The sequence below is a fragment of the Monodon monoceros genome, unplaced genomic scaffold (genome assembly GCF_005190385.1).
Source record: "Monodon monoceros isolate NGI ecotype Baffin Bay Population unplaced genomic scaffold, NGI_Narwhal_1 Super_Scaffold_1, whole genome shotgun sequence".
NCBI classification, from domain to species: domain Eukaryota; kingdom Metazoa; phylum Chordata; class Mammalia; order Artiodactyla; family Monodontidae; genus Monodon; species Monodon monoceros.
The window spans coordinates 76,786,761-76,801,208 of record NW_021703765.1 but is presented as its reverse complement, the minus strand read 5'-3'; the positions used below and the strand labels follow the sequence as shown (position 1 = coordinate 76,801,208).

General features: G+C 48.6%; 1 protein-coding gene across 1 annotated transcript in view; it reads right to left on the bottom strand.

The window, feature by feature from the left end:
• Nucleotides 1-10,608, bottom strand: part of SRRM4 (serine/arginine repetitive matrix 4) — a 158,988-nt gene extending 148,380 nt beyond the window's left edge. The window contains exon 1 of the mRNA XM_029230401.1: nucleotides 10,186-10,608. Coding sequence (XP_029086234.1) covers nucleotides 10,186-10,316 — 131 coding nt within the window. The 5' untranslated portion in view covers nucleotides 10,317-10,608. The remainder of the gene's footprint in view (nucleotides 1-10,185) is intronic.
• Between the last annotated feature and the right edge of the window lie 3,840 nt (nucleotides 10,609-14,448).

The following is a 14,448-nucleotide window of genomic DNA, read 5'->3' as shown; positions in this document are numbered from 1 at the left end:
AAGCTCCTGGGGTCACACATTTTGTCTGCAGTGGGATGGGGACACTGAACTTGGAGTCAAGAGACCCGGGGTTTATTCTGAGTCTTTATAAGACCTTGAGCCTCAGTTTCTTCTTCTGCAAAATGGACATAAAACTGGCACTTAACTGTTGTGAGAATCAAATGAGGTCAACAGTAATAGTTAAACCACCACCACCACCACCACAATAATGTATCACGATTTCATGGTGTGACTTTTGGCAAGTCATTTCATATCTCTGAGCCTCATTTGTCCTATTTGTAAAATGGGAATACAGTAATTTTTCTGCTTTCTTCTCCAAGGAACTCTGAGCAGTGTGGTGTCTTAGAACTGGGTGTCAGGTGGCGCGTATGTCAGCTATACCTTGGGCGTTAACATTCTGATGCTCCACAAAGTGCCCTGTGGACTCTCTGTGCCCCTGTCTCCCCATCTATAAAATAAAGAGGCTGTGTTCGAGTCCCTCCAATGTCCCCTCTGGCCCTCCCGTTCTGACTGCCGACTAAATGCCCCAGTGAGCTGACACTGGTTAATGAGGAGCTGATCACTGGGATGTGCTATTGTGGTGATGGTTTCCGGCTAGAAAAAACCATCCACACGGTAAAGAGTTGCCCCGAGCCTACCTACCCTCTATGGGAGTGGGCTGGGCCCCAGAATCACCTGCCGCTTGGCCTTGGAAGGGCGGCTGGACAGGGCGGCTGGCCAGAGAAAAGCCTCCTTAGTGGCTGAAAGCTCTGAAATATGATCCCAGGAACAGCCAGGCTGAGTACAGATGGACATCTCATCAGGATCCCCAGACCAGGCTTTGGGCGGCATATGCCACAAGAGGTCTTCATGGGGCAGGATGCCATATCTCACAGCGAGGGGTCGGGGGCAAGAGCGAGCAGTGTCTGATCTCCTGATCACAGCAGGGAAGCTCACACACAAACCTTGATGTTGGGCAAACACCACTTCACCGAACCTAGAGCTCACCCAGGCTGACTCAGGCTACGTAAGGGCCTTGGACAAGTCCTTCCCCTTTTGTGGGTCTCAGTCTTCCTATCTGCAAAATGAGGAGCCGAACTACATGAGCAGGTCCTGGAAACCTTCTGACCTCTTAACTCTCTCAGTAAGAAGTTTTGAGAATGAACCCTCAGATAAGTGTATTTATAAATTATATCTGTACAGTTGTTCCGATACATTACAAATATTATAAAACATATCTTTCTGTCCTCCACGTGTAAAATGAGGAGACTGGATAATCTCCTAAAGGTCCCTTTAGCTCTAAAATTCTGAAGATGTATGTCTGTAGGTCTCTGAGTTTCCTCATCTGTACCATGCACTTATATACCCTCAATCATTCATTCAACAAACATCTAAAGAAAATGGGCCAACCACGGGCCACTGTTCTAGGTGCTGAGATACAGCAAGGAATGAGACAGACATGGTCTCCACCCTCAGTAGTTCAAAGAGTTCTCCTGTGAATCAAAGGAAACACTGCTGTTTTTGAATATTGGAAATTCCATGTGGTTCAGACTATTAGGTATAAGAATGATTTGATGAGGTGAAATTGCTACAATTCATGCATTCAACCAACATTTGTTTGGCCCCCTACTATGTCTCAAGTGAAAAAGGTAAACCAACATGCAGATTGACACAGTCCGCATCCTCATGACGCTTTCGGTCTATTAGAAGAGGTACACTTTAACCAATGATCCCGTAAGTCAGTGTAGAATTACAAATGTGTCGAGAACCAAGAGAGGTACTATAGTGATGAGAGTCTGTAATGCCAGGTGTGACCTAGTCTAGAGCATTGTGGGAGGATTCCCTAAGGAGATGACATTTGAGTTGATATCTAAAAGCGGAGTAGGTATAAATTAGGCACCAAGGGAGAGGGACAGCTTTCTTGGCATCATGTGTAAAGGCCTGGTGGCAGGAAGGGCATGGAAAATTTCAGTGACTAAAAGGAGGAATGGGATGCAGCCAGAGCAGACGGAGTGAGAAGCAGCATTTTAGAAATGATCTTGGGGGAGGTGGCCAGGGGCTGTACCATGGCAGGGAGTCACCAAGGCCTAAAGTTCTGCAAACCAATGGACAGTGATGCAGGGCTTTAGACGAGGGTAAGGAGAGTGTATATGGTCTGGATTACTTTTCAAAGAGGTTCTTCTAGCTCGACATGGAGATGGGTAAGAAGGGTAAGGACAGAGGAAGACAGTGTTACGGACAGTGGTGTGAGATGGGATTATAACAATGGCAATTGCCTAAGCTGACTGGACGTAAAATAAGATGATTAAAATAACACAAAAACACCCATGACCTTAAAATCCAAACCACAGTGACAGGACGTACAGCAGGTAGAGAAGAACGTACTTGCCATTGAGCAGACCTGATTTCAGATCCTGGTTTCGTACTTACATACTGTGTGACCTTGGACAAGCCACACTTCAACTCTCTGGTCTCAGCTTTTCCTTTTCTGCAAAGTGTACTAGACTATAAACTTCTCAGTTAAAAGCTCTGGGTTTTTATTCCAATTATGACTCACCAGCCACGTTCCCATGAGCAGGTCACTTCTACTCTCTGAGCCTCAGTTTCCTCATCTGTAAAATTGGGTCTTCAAAATACCTCTCTCCTAAAGTTACTGTGAGGATGGAATCAGACAACAGATGAAACGTGTTTGGCACAGGGCTGGGCACATAATAACGTAAGGAGCTCGGCACACACATTCCCACCGTGAGCAAGTGCGCGCACACACTATGAATGCACACGCGTCAGGCCCAGATGGCACCTCTCTTCCCGTAGGAGTGGTAACTGCCTTGTAAAATCCCAGCTCACTTGCCTAAGCTTCACTTTCAATGAAGCCAGAGAACAGTGATCCGCTGGTGTTTCTGCTCAGCGAACCTGTCAGCGGGATGTAAGCCCAGGGAATTCAGCAACGAAGGGATTCTCCTGATGAGAAACATTTGCGTCCAGAGGATCTTAATATTTGTTTGCAACAGACAAATGCAGACGTGAATTACTTAATGACTGTTTTAGGGTTCGGCATTGTTCCTGGATTTGGTTTGGCTTTGTCTCTATGACATCTTAATTCTGTATTTTATTTCTCAGAGCTCTACATACAGGCTGTGGTATATGGGAGCTCCCTCAGCAAAATCTCCAATGGAGATGGGGGAGGGAAGGAGGGAGAGAGAGAGAGAGAGAGAGAGAGAGAGAGAGAGGGAGGGAGGGGGGGAGGGAGGGAGGGAGGGAGGGAGGGAAAGAGCCTGCGAGCACAGACTGTAGCTTCAAGGGTGTGTGGCAAAGGGGGCTGTGAGGTGAGAGGGATAGTATAGATTTGCACCCATGGATATGAGAGATACACCAAGCCCTCACCGTCATGGGAATAAGATTTGCCACTTCTATTTGGAAGTCTAAACAGTGTCTTTTTCAATTTCCTAATCTGATTGATCACAATCAGAGTGACGTTACTAAATTTCATGTTTGTCCATAACACATGGAGGGGCCCAGCTAAGCTTCTGACTCTGCTGTTCAAAGTCATCCCTGGTTGCACTAGAGTCGGGAGAGAGGAGCCAAGAGAAGCAGATCAGACCAGGGACCCTGACTGAGAGGGCAGGAGCGCCCCTGCGACCCCCTCCATCCCCCCAGCCTAGGAGCTGAGGACCTGGGAAATCCTTAGATGTCTTACAAGGCCCTGCTTGATCTGTTTCCTGCCTATGTCTAGGGAGTCAGCTCCTGTCAGTCTCCCCCTCACCCATTCTGCTCCAGCCACACTGACCTCCTTGCTATTTCTCAAATACATCAAACATGCTTCCACCTCAGGGCCTTTGCACATGCTGTTCCCTCAAACACTTTCCCCCCAGTAATCCTCATGGCTGGCTCCCTCCCTTCTCCAGGTCCCTGGCCACGCCATCCAATAAAGCCATCCCCGCCCCCACCCTCTAGCCTTTTGCTCAGCTTCATTCTTTTTAAAAGCACTTACTACCACCTGACCTTATATTATTTGTTTGTTTCTTCATTTACTATTTTTCTCCCCCATGAGAGCGGGGGGCTTCATGCTGTTCACTGCTATACCAAGCAGAAGCTCAAGAAAATTGTTGAATGAACGAAGTACAGCTTTGGTTTTTAGCCACAGGCAGCTTCTTCTTCTTTGTACATTCATTCCCCGGTGGTTTATTTTCTCTTTGACATGTATGGGCTCACTCTGCTCCCCCCAGCGTCGGTGGCTGCTTGAGGAATGAAGACTGGATTTTGTTTTAGCCAGCGCTGGACCATGAAGGACAAGAAACCTAACAGCCCATGCCCGAGTCTGTATCCTTAAGCCACTGACAGGGGAGTTGGGAGATTTATATTATAAGGGCAGTTCCTTTCCATAGCCTCCCTTCATTAGCACTGACTGGGACTCCCCACAGATAATGCCCCCTCCAGAGTTTAACCTGCTTTTTCTTCTGGGAAAAGGAAAGCTCTTTCTTGAGACTCTACGGGGAATAAAGTCTGTATTCATTCTGATCATTCCTTGCATTTGTAGGTAAAACTGATGAAGAAAAAGAATCATTCCCATTTTACAGGTGAGATAACTAAGGATTACTGTATGATAATAAGCAAGGGACTCCAGGTCTCACTGAGGGTCTCTTCTTCCTCTGGTTTTCCACATCCCCCTTTCTTTATTCCTACCTACATTTATAGTGCTTAAGATGATCTGCCTCAGTCATACACACTCCTGTCTATGTCTCCCTTTGCTGCTAAATTCCGAGGCCCTCAAATGGAAAGACTGCATTTCATTCATCTTTTCCTCCCTGATGGGCCTGACACGTAGGAATAATAAAAACGATCATTTATTATTAATAGTAAGAGCTAACACTGATGGAGCCCTCACTGTGTGCCAAACAGTGCTTCCCATATACTAGTTCATTCAGTCCTCCCAACAGCTCTTGGAGGTGGCTGCTATTGTTAGTCCCATTTTCTGGATGAGGAAACTGATACTGAGAAGGTCGAGTTGCTTGCCAAAAGCCACGGAGCCAGTGAGCGTCTGTAAACAGTAAAAGGAAACATTTCCTGCGATTAGTTTGCCTTCAGGTCCTGTCGGATTTTTAAAACAGCTCTGTACAAATCCCCAGGGGCTCTTTTAGGCGACTGTAGTGAGAATAATCTCACTACAACTCCGTGAGATGAATATTTCACCGGTGGGGAAAGTGAAGCGTAGAGAGGTGAAGTGACTAACAGATTCCAGAGCTGGGAAGTAGCCCAGCAGAATGTCAGCCTGGGTCCATCTGACTTCAGAGCCCAAGCTCTTCACCATTCTACCTCTTCCACCCCAGAAATATTCTCTCTCACCTCAGAGAAAGTCTTACTAACAAGCAATTACAGAACTCCGGTTTTGTTAAGCCCCTGCGAACTCTTCCACCTTGCAGGAAGGTAAGTCCAGCCACTCTGAAAGAAACGATATTTTAAAAAATGTACTGCGCCCCTGTGGCATGACTGAGGTGCCATGGAGCAGAAGGCACCTGACCCAGGCTTCCATCCTCATTTATAGGAGGTAGGCTTTTTTTAGGGACGTGGCCCCATTTTGGTGGCCTGGAGTCGGGGTGGAGTTAACGGAGACTGACACGGGCCTGGAAAGCACTTCCAAGTGACATTAAGTTTGACCTCCTGCCCCCGGACAAGCCGACATGTTCACTCACCCAGCCACACAGACATCTATATCTAGAGAGCTTCATCCTGACACTAGTGAGAGTCAAATCTATTTGCAGTGTGTGTGTGTCTCCCAGCCTCCCGGGTTGCACTGACCAGCATCCTCAGATTGTCAGGACCGGGGTGGGGCTGGGAGAGGGCTAATCTGATACTGGATCTGGACCATGTGCACTCATTCAATTAATGCATCCAACTTTCATTGAACATCTACCGCAGCTCGGGTCTCTAAGACAGCACAGTTGCCAGGTGAACACGGCAGTGTCAGAAACGATCCCCTCATTGACCCTGTACACCATTCAACCAATTTCACCTTTCAGAAGGAGAAAGGTTTGACCCAAACAGTAACACTCCCTTTCCCGAGAAAATGTTCATTCATCGCCAGGGCAAGCATCTTCCCTGACCCTCGTCTCCTGGCTCTTAACCACAGGACATCGCCTCCCAACAGCCCCTCACTCTGCTCCTAGAGACAGAGTCAGCACAAATGTGCTAACTGATCTCTTGGCACGAAGGGGAGACTTGAATTAAGTGGTTCAAAGGCATTTTCCCTGCCTTACAATTTGGCCGTCTTTCCCTTTATGCAGTAAAATCTCCAATAGTTTGGAATTTATGATCCTTTAGACAGGGACTGGGCTGAAGTCTGCTTCTGGACTATCCTGCATGGAAAGGATTTTCGAAGAAAATTAATAGCTTGCCCAAAGAATGGTAAAGGGAACGCAGAGTCTACTTAAGGGGGCCACCTCTCTAGCCCTTTACAGACACTCCTGTATCTACAAACAACTGAGATGCTAATTACAAATGATAGTTACGTGTTCATTAAGTCCTCAACTACTCTTTGTTGATCTGAATATTACAGTTTGAGTTGGCCTCCGACACTAGGTTTCCCACTTTGAGCCTAAACTTCCCAGGTGAAAACTTTTCTGGACTAAGCAATTAAAAAAGAGAATGACTTAATGCCAGGAAAACGACTACACTTCTTTGGCAGGAACAAAAGAGGGGGTCTCGTACACTCCAAGTATCTTATTGATTCATGCTGGCTCTCTTCCAGCTGGTACAGGGTGAGGTTTGCCTGGGATACTTCCCATTAGAGCTTCCATCCTGGAATAACCACCCACAGGCAACCCTTTTCACTCTTGATATGAACTACAAATTATATTGTCACTCTAGAGTTGATGGGCTAGGGATTAAAACTATGGTTTTCAAGGAATTTGAGCCTTGGCTAGACTGGCAGTGCTTGGTCATCCCTACACAAAACAGAATAATCTTCCATAGGGATGTCGTACCAATCCATTCTGAATCCAGACAATTCTTCACCAGCCCTCCACCCCCTAACTGAAAGCATCAGATCACAAAGCGGCTAACCTCCCCTCAGGGAAGGAAATATAGGACCTTAGGGAGGAAAATATGGGACTGCTCTCATCCCACCCACCCCACCTCCTGTCGCCTGTCAGGAGCTGAAATCTCACAATTTTTATGGTCAGCATTATCAGGGTGAGAAATGGGTAGGCAGGAAAAACACAATACTGGAAGGAACTGTAGATTTCCTTTGGCCATTATAGCTCTGAGCTGTTTGTTTTAGAGGCAGTGCGTATTAAACAATCACTCTGTCCCTCGCACCGTGGGAAGTGCTTTACCTGACTCAGTCCTCCTAACTCACTGCCTGAGACAGCTACGATTATTGTTTCTATTTTCAAGCTGACAAAACAGGCTCAGCAAGGTAGAGCCACTTGCCTAAGGCACTCCGCTAAACGGCAGAAGCAGGTACTGGGGTTCGGCCGAAGCTCAGCTCTGAGCCCTTAAGCACCGCCTCCCACACTGCTACACCGTTCGGACATTTGAGTCAGACATCTGCTCGCAACTTGATACATTATAAAGATATTGCCTCATCAAGTATGCCTCACAGAGGCGGAGAGGGAGGGACCAGGGGATGCTTTGCTTGGAGTAAGGTTGTATGATGTATGCATATTGCTATGAAATCAACGAATTGAATGTAAGCTTCTATCCTGGTACTAAATTATCTTCAGAAACAGACTTAAACTATCCTGGGGAAGTTCACTCAGTGGGTAGTAGCCCTCATCCATAAACAAGTATTAAGTGTGCAACCAACAGGACTGGCTGGTGGTTCCTCCTCCCCCTCCCCCATCTCCCTGTAGACAGCTACTTGGGCAGATCCGCTGACTGTGAGCTGGGCCTCATTCATGGAACTAGACAACATTTCTGATGAGACCAAGTCCCCAGACTGCCTGTAGAGGAAGCTGCTGATGCTAAGCTCATGCCTCTGTCCCTTTCCTTCCTCAGAACTCCGCTTTAGAAACATGGTACTTTCACCCTTAAGTAAGCATAGAACCTTAAAAAGGAGGTAGAAATTGACCATCGCTGGATGTGGCTGGCGTGGGTGCAAATGTGGATGTTTCAGGCTTTACAGCCAGTCTGTTAAAAGACAACTCCAACCCAGCCCCTCCTGAAGACTTAAACACAAAGTTGAATCTATCCTACAGAGAGGCCACGCCTGTTACAGAAGTATTAAAGAGGATCCTTTCAGCACGACATAAATTAGGGACTAAATGCTCAGACTTTCACCTCGGGAGTGGTTTTCAGGGGGAAGGAGACTCAGGACGTTAAAAGACACCAGGAGTGAAATGATGCCTGGGTGGGGAGGGTTGGCTATTATGAGTCTCATATGGATTAAATCAGGATTTGCACAAAGCTGCAGAAGCATGCGGGGTGGGAGACCCTGTGAGCAATTCATATGACTGAGAGTATGACCAGGAAAAAAGGCATGACAGTAACAGACTGACAGGCAAAAGGTGAAGTTACCAAGCAAGGTGGCCATCAGGTATGCCTATCTGAATTAAAATACCACCAGGAATCTGCTCTCCTCTCCCTGCACCCCTGAAATACATGGAATGCTCGGGACCAACTGCCGCACTTCTGGTTTCCAATGAAATTTCCTCTAGTCCCTTCTACGAGGGCATATTCTTTGGCCAACGCAGCACCTGATTTGCCAACAGGAGGTGCCCTCCGAAGGTGGAATGGATGGCAGAAACCCAGGAAGATAAAACCACTGATGTCAAAGCTCTCTACAAAAAACCTCCTTCCAAGCAGAGCAACACCAGCTTTTGGTGGCATTTGGTGTTACTGTTCCCCTTCTCCAGCCTGTGTCAGAGGATGTCCCCTCATCCCAGCCACAAATACTGGCTGCTGCTGCTGCCACTTGCCACCTGCTACATCCTGCTGGCCCGTCATGTTTCTAGTTCACCCATTCCCAACGTGGGGTACCCGTTTCTCTTAAAGACCTGTATGAGCCAGGTCTCTATCAGACTATGAAAAGTTCTCCAGTCTGAGTTTGATTCTTAAAATATAACTCCCCCATTGGTCCTCCACCCCACACCCACTGGAAAGTTCAGATGCAGCTGTGCCACAACAGGCATTCTGTCCGAAGCACTTTCCCAGACATGTTTTCAATCTACTCCCTAATGCAGCCTGCCAGGATTAATAAATCCTCCAAGTGGTCTCCCCTGGTCCACTTCTTTCTTTTTCTCCCACCCAACCACTCATCCAACACCAGCAAAAGAAGAGTTTTCATTCAGCCTTGATTTTCCCTGACGGAGGGCACAGGCTTCTTCCTTTCGTTCTCGAACTCCTCTAAATTGAATGATTTATGAAAACAATTGGGTCTTCTCTGTATTGGAATGCTTCTGTTCCCCCCAACCTCCTCTCAGTTTCACCCCACATCTTCTTCTCCCTCTTTCTGCCTTTCTTTCATTTCTTCCCTCGTCCCCCCTCCATCACACTATTTCTATACCACCACCCAAGGATCGGTTCTTATGCCTGAGTTCAAAGCAATCAGATTCTTTTTGAAAAACCAAATAAAACTCTTCTGAGACCATCTTCACGATCTTGGAAGGCTCCTCCCTGACTCTTGAGCTCAGACTCCTGGTTCTGCGTGCTGGAGACCAGATAATTCAGCAGCAGCCACCGCCAGGAAGGTGTGGAGGAGGGTGCTGTTTAGGGTGTATTTGAGGGAACAGCATATGGGCTTTTGTCAAAACAGTCAGAGCTCACTAGTTTCTGAGCTGAGCACGGAAATGTGCCGCTGTCTCTGAACAAGGCTTGAGCTAGTTCAATCCTCATCTCTTCCTGTACAACACCGCTAACTGCCGCAAATCCACCATTCCTTCACCCCCTGTCCTCGGAGCCCTGGGATATCAAGAAAAGTTTCTCAGTCATCTCCCACCTCCACCGCCCACCCAAAGGCAGCAAAACCTTTCAAACATTAGCTGCCAGGTCAGCCGGTTGAGCGTTGCTCCCCTTAAAGACTCTCCGTCCCTTCCCACCAGCTGCCACCTCACACAAGCAATTCGTTCTCCCATGTTCCAGTGGGAGATACAGAGTAGTGACGGGAAAAGACAGGGGCTCTGGCCCAGCTGCCTGCCTCCACCCCGCAGGGCTCTGGGGCACAGGCCAGAAAGGGGGACCATCAGGGTCTCCCAAGCAGGAGGTCATTACCTTGGCAGCGGCTTGCGGGCCGTGATACTGGCGACAATGATGCTCTCGGGACGCGGGGTGGCCACGGCTTTAAAGGTTCCTCGCCAGAACTTCTCAAAAAGCTGTTTCTCTCCTTGTTGAACGCTCGCCATGGCCAACCAAAAGGGCCCGGGGCTCCCGGGCGCTGTCCGAAGTGCTGAAACGAGGCTTCCGAACGGGGGCACACCCGGCCCCGCTCTCTGTCCGTGTGAGACCGAGAAGGGTGGGGTGGGAGAGACAGGGGTTCAGGGCGGGGGATGGGCGCCTCAGCCCGGGCCGGCAGGGGAGGAAGAAGGCTTGTGCGCCGGTTCTCTCCGTCTTCTGGGTCGGCTCTGGGCTGCGCTCTGAGCTTGCAGAGCCTCCGCGCCCCAGGAAGGGAACGTTGGGCTGGCTTTCTCGGCAGCGCCGGAGAGAAGAGGCGACGGGGTCGTCCGTGTGTGCGTGCGCGTGTGAGCCCCGGAGCGCCCGGGTTTTGTCTCTCTCACAATGTGACGTTGGAAAAGGAGGCTGGTCGCGCGAGCCGCACTTTCCTCCCCCCTCTCCGCCTCTCCTCCGCCCCACCAACTCCCTCCGCCTCCTCAGCCTCCAGCCGCCATCTGCATAACAAAAGCCCGCAGGTCGAGGGAGGAGAAAGGGCGGGGCGCGCGCCCGTCACCGGGGCCCCGCGGCTACGGAGTTGCAGCGCTGACCCCTGAGAAAAGCACTCGCGGCACCCCGAACTGAACCGGGCGTGAGATCCTGCTTCCCAGCCCCCTCGCCTCCCCCTCCGCCGCGGGCCTTCCCCCTACCCTCTCCTGCGTGCTCTCTGGGCCCGCCGCCTCCCTTCCCAACCCCTTCTCGAGCCTTGAAGAAGATCTTCTATCAAGGGAGAAAAAAAACTTAATCTATCCGCCCCCGCCAACCTGCCCCGCCCCTCCGCCACCGCCTCACTTCTGGGAGGGGCTGTCTACAGCAGCAAGGGGACGGGGGACGTCTTCGGAATTCCTCTTTGCGCCTGGGTGCTGCGAGATCCCCACCACCCAGAAAGTGCCGTTTGAAGGACCATCCGTCAACAATTCGGCCTCTCGCCATCTGCCGAGCCGGCCCCGCCCGCAGAGGGGTGCAGCGTTGCATCTGTGCACGCGGCTCTAAGGGCTATCTCTTTTGTGCCTCACTGCCAGCCAGCCCAACGTCCTGCTGCCAAACCCATCCAAAGGAAAGAGTGCCCACACCCCACCCCACCCCATCCACTCCTGCGGAACTCTGCTGCAGCCGCTTTTCCTTAAGACAGCTTGTCTCGGGAGAGGTGTCCGTTTTGGAAGGGAAAGCTTTCGGGGGTGGGTTTTGAGAGGGACATCGGAAGATTATAGGGGGATACTCTTCTGTCTGTCTCCCCATCTGCTACCCCTTCCCAGTCCAGCCCTAATCCCAGAAAGTGGAAGTTCAGAATCACAATAAAACCTAGACGCAGAGGGTCTGGGCAGAATTTCTCTCCTTCACGCCCAGGGTTTTCATTAAGGAAAAGAGACACGGGACCCCTCAGCCCATCTCTCCCTTGGAGTCCTTTAATCTCAGCAGAGTTGCTACTCCCACTCCCCAGACTTCGCATTCCTGGAAGGAGGCTTCGCCAAGTCTTAAAGGCCTCCCAGCACCTGGCACTGGGTCTTGGCCCCAGTGGGAATAAACTTCTTGCTGATGGTGATAGCGATGGGGACCAAAGGGACCAGGGCACCAATGTGAACTTCCGAAACTCGCTGAAAGGCAACAGGAGGGGAAGAGGAGAGAAAGGGGGGGGGAGGAAGGCAGAGAGGACTCCGGAGTCACCGAGCATCCTTCCAGAAGTGTATCTACATTTGGATTTTTGGGTATTTGGATATTTGCGTGTCTGCTTGTGTGAGCGCCTGAGAGCACTGCTCGCTCTGCAGTGACCCCTTCTGGTCAACAGCTAGAGATGCATTTGCTGGCTTCTTGATGTGGGTTGCCCTGCCAGCAGGTGGAGGTAAGGGCTGGGGAGCTTGGAGGTGAAGGAAAGTGGAGGCTAGGCCCAGATGTGTTCCCTTCTCTCCCTCCTGCCCCAAATTCCCCACTCTCCCATCACTCTCGGGCACTATTTCCCACCCCGAAGTTGCTGTCATTTGAAATGCCATTGAGAACTGACTCTTTAAGTAGCCCGGGATATTTGACACCATCTTTACTCATGACATTGTGGTCTGAATTGAGTCACACGCTGGGGAGAGGTAGATGGGATCCTGCCCCCACCAGATCAATCAACATTTTCCCAGCATGTTCCTGTTCTAAGTTCTTAGAATGTTGATAAAGTTTCCATTTGCACAATATTGTCTCTTTTGAACCTGAATAGCAGCCAGGTAAGGTGGGAGGGGAAGCTGTTGATATTGCATTTTAAAGGTGAGGAAGTTGAGGTGTAGGATGGTCAAGTGACTTGCCCAAGGTGATTCTATAAGAGCAAAGGAGGTCTGTACAAAATACAGTTTCTGGTTTTTCGTGGTGGATAGGGGATCTTGGGATACCAGGCACCCCAGGGTGGCACACTGTGAAAACTGTCAGATACCAAAGGAGGCACATACTGAGAAGCACACAGTGTTTAGACTTCTAAGTTGGGAGTCTTGGGTGATAAATTCAGGGCCTCGAAGCCAGACTGCCTGCCTGTGTTCAAATCTCAGCTCGGCTATTTCCTAATTGTGTGATCTTGGAGGAGTGACTTCACTTGTCTATGCCTCAGTCTCCTCATCAGTCACAGGAAATTCTATGAAAATCAAATACCATGTGTGTAAATGCACTTCAGGTCTGGCTTCTCCAATGCGACTCAAACTCCAGTTCCTCCAGCACTTTATCAATGCGTAACCACCTTGTCCTCATTCCCATAGGATATTGCTCTCTGTTTTACCAGGTGCAATCAGTCACCACGCTGAGATCTTTCAGTATGCTGGTTAATGAATACAAGCATGTGGCACAATCACTGCCTATCCTCTGTGCTACGCCGGTGTCAGCACTCTTTCTGAGACAAGACCTCAGAATCCTTCTCAACACATTCTTTAGATAGCCACCACTAAGTGGTTGGAGTTGGCATTCCAATTAAAATCAATTTGCTGGCCAAGTCTAGAGAGTACTTCTTTACCTGAACAGCATTGTTCTTTCATTAGAAAAAGGGAGACCAGGGAGAAGGGATTCCAGGATTTGCAAACCCAGGTACTCTAGAGCAGGAGCTAAAGAGATTCTTATACATCCTTCTCTCTGATGATGCAAAAAGGCAGCACCACCAGCTCAGAGAAATAGCTGCCCCTCCTCCTGAGGCAGTTCAAATCCCACCTCACATGACTGTGTTGAGGTAAACCCCTTACTCTCTCTGTCCATAAATTCTCTGAGTATAATACGGCTGATCATTATCCACCATCATCAAGGGACACCAGGGTACTTGACAGTCTGTACCCATTTCCAAAAGTCCAGTGAACAGTAAATGATTCAAATAATTACTGAGATAATGGGAAATATGATAATGAGACCAATTCATCTATCTTTGTGCCCTTAAACAGGATCATGCTAAACTATTCAAATTACAAGATGCTGTATTTTTTCGTACAGACTTTTAAGGAGAAAAAATGATTCTATTACTCAGGGCTTACTAATCCTCACTTCTTGAAAGTTCTACTTTATGTTTAATCTTAATCTCACCTTCTCTGTTTAATATCCATTCCTCTTCTAGAATATTGATATAAACTGCTCCAAATGCCCCTGGACCAACATGGATAAACCAGGAGTCCTCCTTCCCTGGTTGCGTAGTTCCCAAGAGTCTATAAGACAAATACATTCATTGCTGTCTCAGATAATAATAACTGCACTTATCGAGTAAGTGTTACTATGTTCTATGTTCTAGTCACCATTTGTGTTAAACCTTTGATAAACGTTATCTCATTTAGGGCAGAGACCTAAATAGACATTTCTCCAAAGAAGACATCCAGATGGCCAACAGGCGCGTGAAAAGATGCTCAATGTCGCTAATTATTAGAGAAATGCAAATCAGAACTACAATGAGGTGTCACCTCACACCAATCAGAATGGCCATCATTAAAAAGTCTACAAATAATAAATTCTGGAGAGAGTGTGGAGAAAAGGGAATCCTCCTACACTGTTGGGGGGAATGTAAATTGGTGCAGCCACTATGGAAAACATTACGGAGGTTCCTCAAAAAATTAAAAACAGAGTTGCCATATGATCCAGCAATCCCACTCCTGGGCATATATACAGAGA